Below are 10,906 nucleotides of genomic sequence, written 5' to 3'. Positions count from 1 at the left end.
TCTTCACAATATACCATATTACATTTTTTATTTAAGAAATTACACTTATATATCTTACAGAGATAGTCAATGTAATGCATATATAATTATGGATGATTTATGTAGATTTAAAAAGGTCTTAATAATTTCACTAAAACTCATGGGGTGTCAGTATAATTTACTCTTGTATCTATTATAGTAAATAAAGACAATAAGTCATTCAATAAAGAGATTTCTTGAAAACATTAAAGACAAAGATGATATTCTTAAATGAGGAAGATAATTGTATGATATCATACAAGTTCTTATGTCCTTATTGGTATCTACAATAGTATCTCAAACCAATTAAAGTATTTTATTTAATTAAAAAAAATTATAAAAAACATAAATTAATATTTTATATTATTTGGTGAAATATTATTAAATAGGGACATAGAAATATGGTTTTTAGAAGATCCTGTTGGATATCATACAAGATATAAGTCATCTTTGGAAGTGACTATTGGATAGTGACATTGTGTCTGAGCGGACTAAACTTGCTTATTGGGAGTGTTATTGACTCTCGTTTCATCAAAAGATTTGAGATGTATTTAAAATTTTAAGTGTTTTTCCTAAAGGTGCATAATACGCCGAAAATGGATTGCCTAGAATGTTGTCTCGTTGCACTAATCTAGTTTTTTAAACTAAGTGAAGTGGTGACTATTTATCGAGACTTTGAAGTAGTCCAAGGCAAGTAAAATTTCTTCTTAAGTCTCAATTGTTGTCATACTATATCACTATCCAAGCAACGTCGTAGTATTTTTGTAAGAAAAATAAATTATTTATCTTTCATATATTAATTATTATTAACTCTCACACAAAAATAATATAAATTATAATAAATGATATATTAACAATATAAAAAACTTTACATTCATGATGCATAAATTTTGAATTGATACTTGTTTTAGTAAGAAGTCGTAGATAAAGGTAAAGTTGAGTTATGGTTATTCAATAATAGTTCTTTAACTAGCTAGTTATTCTTATTTTTTCCTTCTTTTTAGTTTTAATATTTTATATTTGTTATAGGTTCTCATCATATATAACCAACCTCCACAAATCAATAGATAATCTGGTCTAACATTCAAAATTTGTTGATAGGTGTTAATAGTATTAGCAATTAGGTTACTCTGTCTATATTCATGTAGTGTTCATCTAAATTAGGGTAAGTATGTACATGCCCGTTTTTGAATAGACATGAAATATTATATGGGCGGACTTGCGGGCCACCCTAAACAAAACTAAAAAAAATATAAACAAATTTATATACACTCCATACAAAATAAACAATATATTTTACATACAAATATATAAATATATTTATCATAATAAACAATCATACAAATAGAAATATATACAATATATAAATGTAATATATAATACAAAATATGCCTATTACATAATTTACATATAAAATACAATATGAATAGTACATATGCATATATATAATATACAAAATACAAATGTATATATGACAAATGAAGCAAATTTTCTGACATTTAACAAAATACATATACTTTTACATATTTGATGTTTAATACTTTATCTAATAATACCCGCGACCACTCGTTTTTCCCACTGGAAATGCCCGCAGGCGAAAAAATATGTTGGGTGGACATTTTAGGGCCGATATGCATATTTTTCATGTCCTACCTGCCTAATAAATACGGGCGGACAGACCCGATGGACTTTGCCTAAATTGTCAATAATACATGTGAAGTATATTTGGATTGAAATGTTATTTTATCTAAAATTTAGTTAGTTTCATTTTATTTGAATTTATTTATAATGTTTATTTTATTAGTTATTATTTGAATGATTGTTATCTTATCATTTATAATAACTTTTTTATATAATAAATTAGTTAGACTATTTGACAAATCTTTATCTTCCTAAGTTTTAAATTATAGAAGTTGTTTAGAAGTACAAACAATATCCACAATAACCTAATGTTTGGTAGAATGATTATTTTGATATTGCATGAAATATGATATTTCCAATATTGTTAATTTGGGAAGAAAGTAAGAATGATAAATTAGGACCCTTTTAATGAGAATGTTGGATTCCATGAGAATGCTACATTTTTATATGAAATGACTTTAATTGTATTTTCTTTATGGTGAAGGATATTTTTGAAAAAATCAATCATATTTTCATGAAAGTTCATAAGAAATAAAAAAGGTAACTAAACATTTTTTGAAAGATATCATTATTTTGATATTGCATGAAATATGAAATTCCCAATATTGTTATTTTACGAAGAAAGTAAGAATTTTAAATTAGGACGCTTTTAGATGGGAATGTTACATTTTGATATGAAATGACTCTAATTTTATTTTCTTTATGGTGAAGCATATTTTTTTAAAAATCAATCATATTTTCAGGAAAGTTCATAAGAAATAAAAAAGGTAACTAAACATTTTTTTTGAAATACACATTTGTTTGAGCGGGGGAGTGCATTACCGACCATTTGAACTCGAAGGCTCTTACTATGTTCCATAACTTCACCAAATAAGTTGATTCTTGGAAACAAAAGAATAAATTATATACATAAAATTACAAATTAAAATAAACATGTAATTTTATTGTATTATTAAAATATAAAAATTATCAAGTGAGGTTCGGTTCATTTAAGAAATGAATTTAAAATCCTATTTGAACCAATTTATTTTTACAAATATGAAGCTAAACATTATGGTTTTGATTGGTTTTCCATTTTGAAAATATGTACTTATAATTATGTAACATGTGAGTTCTTGTATAATTTATTGTCCATTCGAGTATATCAAAATTAGAGAAAAAATATTGTTGTAATAATCAAATAGATCTAAACTTAGCAACCTAGTCTCTTAAAAGAATGAGAGTTATAAAAAACCGAAGTGAATTCAGATTCGGAAAAATAAGTTTTATATCTTGGAGGAATGAAGAAATATTATATATATTTTTATGCCTAAATATTTTCTATTTGAAAATGACATTTGATTTCGATTAATTCAATTCAAGTTGGAAGATCCATTAAGGTGTTAATTGTCATCTATCATAAAAAATAAAGTGTTGATATCTATTTTTTGTATTCTCAAATACTCAAACTCAAATCTTATTTGAGGAAAACCAAATTCCTATGCTTGAGCAATTACATGGATAGATTTGCAAAAGATTATGATAAATACATTAAGGTTCCCTTTAACCATGACATTAAACAAAATAACATTCACAATTCACTTATTGTACATTTAAATGACCACCTTACTTCTTTAGAGAAGAAATATCGACGTTACCACAACCACAACTTTGCTCGTCATCGTCATTATCCTTATCAAGTAAAGGTAATCTCACATTGATTGCATTAGCAAAACTAGTTGCCATTACCATAACTGATCCTGAAGCCACCAATGGTCCCACCACCGTGCCGCCGATCATTCTCCCCTGATCTTTGCCAAGGTAAACAATTAATCTAGATGGGGATGATCCTAATGGAAAAAACAAACCATTCATCATTATTATATTAAATTGGCCATGCAACACTATGACGGTGCCATCCACTTGCCGAAGAGTGACGTTGGTAACAATTCCAGTGGCACTAAGAACACATAATCCTCTTTGGCGGGTGCTAGCAAAGCAAAGCAAGCTTTCAGCAATGTCGACTCCACTTGCAAACTCAAAGATATGACTTTTGATTGCTTTAGGGCTCTTTGTAGTTATAATAATTGGTGGTTTTGGTTTGTTTTTTGAGCCCCGAGGACGACCAGAAGAACGACGTGTGACGGTGGCGTCCTCCTTGTAGTCATTGTAAATCTCTTTGTCATCTCCATTCTTGTTTTTGAAAGACATGATTGAGAATAAGGAAATGAAAACAAATGTAAAAACTCTTGGGGTCTATTAACATGTATATATACTAATATAGTTTGTCATGGGGTAAGTAACTTAAACTAAAACAATATAATGTAATATAAATGAAAAAGTAAATGAAAATAACTAAATAATTGATAAGAAATATGATTTTGGGTGATAATTAGGATTTGTTGATAATGGGGTTGGATTGAGTGCACCTGACAAGAGGGGCATACATCATTGAATGGAAAAAAATGTTTTATAAGGAAAAGATCCAATATTTATAACTGGAAAGAGATTGATCTAACTCTAGATCATGATACCTTTTTGTTCACACCCTTCCATGTTAATCTAATGTTAGTGGTCAATATAATATATAATATATATATATATATAATACAATACAATGATATTTTATATTATATATAATATATAATGATATTTTATATTATATATATACTTATAAGTTTAACATTATTTAATTCATATATTATTTAATATAAATTTATTGTATTTTATTTCTAGAACTACCATATTGGAAAGTGTAACATATTTATCTGTGTTTACTGATATAATGGACAACCACAAATTACCATGATTCATTACCATGGAGCACATAGATCAAGGTATGATTTTCACATTTTCACGACCTTTCAGTGAAATAAAATTGAGTATTTCTAATTCTTCAAAAAATTACTTGAGTTAAAGTTTGAAGTATTTCTAATTCTTTAAAAAATTACTTGAGTTAAAGTTTGAACAAACAAATTCATTTATATTTTAAATTGTAAGAAAATTTAGAAGCATTCCCCCTAAAATAAGGACTTCCCATATAAGACAATCGGCCAACAAATAAGACCCCCAAACATGCAATAATAATTTATAAACTAATTACTAAAGTGACGCTATAAAGCATAAAATAGTCATTATACTATTTAAATAATGTCATTCATTAATACATCGTTAGTCTAGTGATACACAAATTGGATACCAATGTATCCTTGTTCAAATCCTTGGAAAAACAATTATTGTGAAGAGCATCTTTACAAATATTAGAGTTTTTCTATAATTTATTGTGTAACTCAATCACAATAAAATTTGAGAATAAATATTGCTACAATGAAATGGTATTAAAATTAGAAACCTAACTATTGGGAATCATAATCATAATAACTATACTGGAAAAATAATTCTAAAATATGCGTGTACAAGGATTCAACGTTGAATTATGTGCATTCATGTGTCACCCAACAATCGGACAATTTTCAGACCAACTGTCATCGCTTTTCATGCTTGCCCTCTCGTGTCAGCTATTGTCGACTGAGCATTGAATGTGTAGCTCAATCACATTAGTTCGCCACCATCTCGATTTTAGTGTTCGGTTAGCTGGTCATTGGTCTATTCTCGTGCCGTCTTCATTGAGATTAGGTCTCATGTTGCTGCCACGTGGTTGTAGTTATTTCTATTTTATTTTGGTTTATTTATTTATTATTTAATTAAATATTATAATTAAATAAATTTTTTATTTTTGAAATAAATAATAATAAATATTTACTTTTATAATAATAATAAATATTTACTTTTATAATAAAATAAATTATAATATGTTTAAATTTAACAAAAATGATTAATTATTATCAAAATAGTTTTAAAATAATTTAAAAATATTATTTGCTTAAGAGTTTAAAAAGGAAACGTCCAGGTTAAGAAGTAACCATCGTTAATAGTACCATCATGTGTTGCGTCTAGTATAATATTTTTCCTCTTGGCATGGGGAGTGTTCATGGGTAATATTATTTTTTAACCTCTTTATTAAGCCTTTTTAGAGTAATTATTTTTTAGAATATATTTTAATTCAAAAATACTCCTCCTAATTAATTATTTAAACATGTTTTATGGACTAAACCTAAAGTTATCTTGTAAATACATAATGAGTTTAAAATTTAATTTGCTAACTTAATAGGAAGATGTTGCAACCCGATTTTCGATTAATCGTAGGTTTCACGACTTAGTCAGAGGGAAAATAAAATTCCGAACTCTTCTAATTAATTTAGAGTTGCCAAAATGTTTTTTTTTTTTCAATATGAAAATTATGGTATTTTAACTTAAGTTTTGAGGATGAGAGTTTATTATGGATTGAAGAATGTTTTAGCACCATTTCCACCCATAATTAAATAGTACACTCGCTAACTCCATGAGTTAAGTATACTATTAATTTATGTAAAAGAAATTAAATATTAAAATAAAATAATGTGTTTTATTTAGGTTTTCAAAGTGTTTATTTTGCTCATACATTTTTTATTGCTAGTTTTGTTTGACTTTTAATAACGAAATCATCTAATTAATCACATGAAAATTAATAGCAGAAAAGGTCGTGTTGGCCATGAACCAAATTACGACGTGACAGTTATTAGAGACAATATTAATGACCGCAAACATTTCTTGACGTCACTAATGATAGAAGAGGTTACATTGGTCGTGCATCAATTTTTCACTTCGAGAGATAGCAAAGATGATACTAATGATTACAACCATTTCTCAATATTGAACACTAAACATGATTCACATGACCCATTGGCCAAGCAACCAAAGCAAAACAATATCACCCTAACACACCAGCCTCGACTAGAAAATGATCGAGGAAATATGACCCTGACCGAGACAACATGACCCTAACTCATGAAGCTGCACATCAGGATGGCTGAGACAGACAGAACATGAGACACAAACCTGACCAAGACATCATGACCCTGACTCGTAAAGTTGTGCATCAGAGTGACTGAGACAAACAAAACATGGCGTGTGAAACTGACCGAGAGAATATGGCATTGGCGCATCAGATAGAGCAGAGTAGTGTAGCCTTGGCACATCAGACAGACTAGAACAATATGGGCTTGATGCACATGGCTGACGGAGTAAATGTGATGTTGGCGCATGAACGTGACCAAGGCAGGGAAGGCTTGACGCATGGAACTGACTGAGACAGAATGATCATGGCGCATGAACCTGGCTCATGGAGGCTGACCGAGACAAGCAAGTCTCATAAACCAGAAAATCAGTTAGTTAGTTAAGTTAGTTAGAATTCCTTGGGTAGCTTGTTTCTCAAGCAATAATAATCTTGTAATATAAATAGAGCCTTATGGCTTCTCCATCATCAATGAAAATAAGAGTCATTCAAGTAAATTTTTGCAATATGGTATCAGAAGTTTTACTCACAAAATTCTAAGTTCCTTTCTTCAAGAGCAATTCTTGGTCAACAAGTCTGACTAAAGATCATCAAGAAGGTTCCCACCTGGTCAAGAACTCTAACCAAGAGTCTAAGAACTAGTTCAACCATCACCCAAAGAAAGAACAAAGCAGAAACAATGGCACAAACACTAAACACAGGGTCAGAAAAGGATATGCAATTGAGTATAAACAACAATGATATTCAACAAAACTCCTATTATCTCCATCCAAGAGATAATCTAGGAGCAATACTAACAACACCACCCCTAAATGGTAGCAACTACCATTCTTGGAGCAGAGATATGAGAAAGGCCTTATCATCGAAGAACAAATTCAAGTTTTTGAATGGGACAATCAATGCACCAAGCCTATTTACAACATAGTATGACATTTAAGAGAGGTGTAACATTATTGTTGTCACACGGATAACAAGAAGCATTTCACAACAAATTGCACAAAGCATTGTGTACATTGACAATGCTCGAGATCTATGGCTTGACCTTAAGGACAGATTCTCCAAGGAAGATTATTTCAGAACTTCAAAATTGCTTAAAGAATTACACTCCATAAAGCAGGGTGACAGGATAATCTCCAATTACTTTACTGAAATAAAGACTTTATGGGAAGATCTTGAATCATTAAGGCCAATGCTTACCTGTACTTGTGTGGTAAGGTGCAACTATGGAATGGTCAAGCTAATGAAAGATCAGCAAGATAATGAGTTTGTGATTTTTTTCTTAAAGGGGTTGAATGATGAATTCAACACCACAATGGTAAATAAGGCTTTCTCTTTATTAATTCCACAAGAAGGTAAACTGAGTGAGAAATCATCAAAGGTTTTCCTAAACTTTGCTAATGAAAGATCATCAAACAAAGGTTACAACGCACCTCAATGGAGAACATGACAAAATGAACAAAGGGGTGGGTTCATGCAAGGCAGAGGAAGGAGCATAAGTAGAGTATTCAACAATCAAAGAGGCAATGGAATTAAAGTGTGCAACTTCTGTGGAAGAAAGAGGCACACCATAGATACATGTTATTTCAAACATGGCTTTCCACCAAATCCTCAACAATCAAGGCCAAGACAAGAAATAGGATTAGTAAACACAACAAGTAGTAAACTTACACACAAGAAAGAAGCAAAGTCAGAGGCACTTTCAAATAATCTTGAAGGAAACAAATTCCACTTTTGTGCTGAACAATATGAGCAATTGGTAACCTTGCTCAAGAGTATTGGAAAACCAAATAACAATCACAATGTGAATCGACTTACAATAGATCCTCCCAATGCACAACAAGGTAATCAAGATAAAGAAGGACATCATCAATTAGGTAACAATCTCTACTATGCATTGGATACAGGGGCCACATACCATGTGTGCCATGACTTCTCCATATTTGATGTTCACTACAACATTAAGCCAATTACTATTGGGCTACCAAATGGCAACTCAGTCATGGCAAAGATCTCAGGGACAATGAACCTTACTGATTAATTAACACTGTATATTGTTCTCTATGTGCTTGAATTCAATTTTAACTTTCTATTCATAAACTCAATAACCTTTACATTGCAAACTAATCTTTGACGACTCCAATTGTTCTATTCAGGATATGATTACCTTGAGGATGATTGGGCATGCTGAAGTGAGAAATGGATTGTATATGCTTAAGAGAAATTTTAGAAATAGAATAAGCAGAATTCATAATGTAAATTGATCAAAAAATGTTTCATTCTTTGACTTGTGGCACTTCAGATTGGGACATCCATCTATGACTACCTTGAATTCAATATGAAAATCATGTTCTTATGTTAAATTTGATGCTAGCAATGTATGTGATTATTGTCATTTGGGAAAACAAACTAGGCTTCCCTTTCCGAACAATATGAATAGAAGTGAGCATGATTTTGACATGGTGCATAGGGACATATGGGGGCCTATATCATATACCTCCATACATGGGCACAAATATTTCTTCACCATTATGGATGGCCACACTAGACACACTTAACTTTAAACCATGAAGGCCAAGTATGAGACGAGAACCATAGTGTGAGACTTCATAAAGATGATATAAACACAGTTTGAGAAGATTATTAAGGTCATAAGGAGTGACAATGGAAGTGAGTTCAATATGCCAACACTTTATAGTAACAATGACATACTACACCAAAACTCTTATGTAGAAACGCCCCAACAGAACTCTGTAGACATCTCTTAAATTTCACTAGAGTCCTTGTCTTCCAATCTGTGATACCAAAATCTTTCTGGATCTATGCAGTGCAGCATAGCACTTACCTAATAAGTAGGCTTCCAAGTCATGTTCTTCAAAACAAATCTCCTTATGAGCTCTTACATACAATGATCCCTAACCTATTGGAATTAAAGGTCTTTGGCTGCCTATCCTTTGCATCCACTCTTACCCAACATTGGTCTAAGCTTGACCAAAGAGCAAGGAAGTGGATGTACTTGAGCAATAAACAAGGCACAAAAGGTTATATGCTCTTTGATCTCCAAAATAGGGAAATATTCACCTATAGGAATGTAATCTTTTATGAACACATATTTCCTTACAAGCCTTCAGATAGTAACACTCAAAGTGAAGTGTTAGATAACACCCTGACCTATTTGAGGAACCAATATACTACACACCTTTACCTACTAACTCCAGTCACACTGAGCAAAATGAAAACAATTTATAGATAAGGCCATCTGACTAAGACCCTCAAACCAACAACACCTCACCTAGCCACCTTAGAAGGTCTACTTGTCCAAGGTAGGCACCAACTTGTCTACAAGAATTCCACTACAAATTGACTCTCCATAAAGCCTCACATGAACGTGTCCATCATCCTCTGTCATTTGTCCTATCATACCAAGCCATCTCACCTACCCATCTAAACCACATCCTCTCTATTACAACTACTAATGAGCCTAGGTTCTACTACTAAGCCATTAAACATCAATACTCGATAAGGGCTATGCAAGATGATTTAAATACCCTTTAATTAAATAAAACATGGACATTTGTTGACCTTCCACCTGATAAGAAACCTATAGGTTCCGTGTATGTTTTATTAATGATTTATTTTATCAACGAATAATTTAAGAAATTAATCGGTATGTATTTAGTCTAAACCATAGTTGAGTGTTAGTCTTTTTTTGTGATTTTCTATTGTGGTAAATTTTCGTAATTTTCTGTGAGGAAAGGTTTTTGAGCGCTGTCGGGCCCAAATTCGTCCGAATTCGGCCCAATAACGTGTTTTTGAGTTCTGTAACTCGGAATCGAATTCCGATTGCGTCATTGGCTTTGAAATATTATTTCGAGTCAAGATAGACATCAAGTTCATCCATAATTCATTTCTAAATATTTTTCACTCCGAATTCTGTGTTTCGAAGTTCTAACCGTAAACCGAAATCGGAAGATTTTTAATATCCGACTAAGTATTAGCCGACAATACTCGGACATGGTTTAATCGAGAATGTTTTTCTAAAAATTTAATATCACTTTCATGTAAGAGGCTTGCTTGCTAAACAAGCAAAATTACATATCCTCTTACACAAAATCCCTAAAATCACTCACCTATCTCTTACACAAACTACTTTTTGAAAAATCATTGACTTTTTCCCCCAAATCAGATTTATCTCTTTAAGGAGCCAAACCCTAGCTTAGAAGAAACCCTTGGCATTTCAAACTCTTTCTTCACTTTGCATTTTCTAAAGAACTCTCATGGTAGTTCTTCATGGTTCTTCATTTGGATTTCTTCATCTCTTAAGATCTAACCATTAGATGGTTATGAAATTTTAGTATGATGTTTATATTTATGTTA

General features: G+C 31.1%; 1 protein-coding gene across 1 annotated transcript; it reads right to left on the bottom strand.

The window, feature by feature from the left end:
• On the bottom strand, window positions 3,265-3,849 carry LOC109347037 (AT-hook motif nuclear-localized protein 22-like). Its single transcript, XM_019586769.1, has one exon. It carries the CDS (start codon window positions 3,847-3,849, stop codon window positions 3,265-3,267), a length of 585 nt encoding a protein of 194 aa, XP_019442314.1.

Source organism: Lupinus angustifolius, chromosome LG05, assembly GCF_001865875.1.
Source record: "Lupinus angustifolius cultivar Tanjil chromosome LG05, LupAngTanjil_v1.0, whole genome shotgun sequence".
NCBI lineage: Eukaryota > Viridiplantae > Streptophyta > Magnoliopsida > Fabales > Fabaceae > Lupinus > Lupinus angustifolius.
Note: the sequence above shows the minus strand (reverse complement) of the source record. Positions and strands in the feature narration are given on the sequence as shown.

What these genes read in the sequence shown, in the direction of transcription:
- LOC109347037 (XM_019586769.1), bottom strand. Translation starts at nt 3,849, where the DNA reads ATGTCTTTCAAAAACAAGAATGGAGATGACAAAGAGATTTACAATGAC.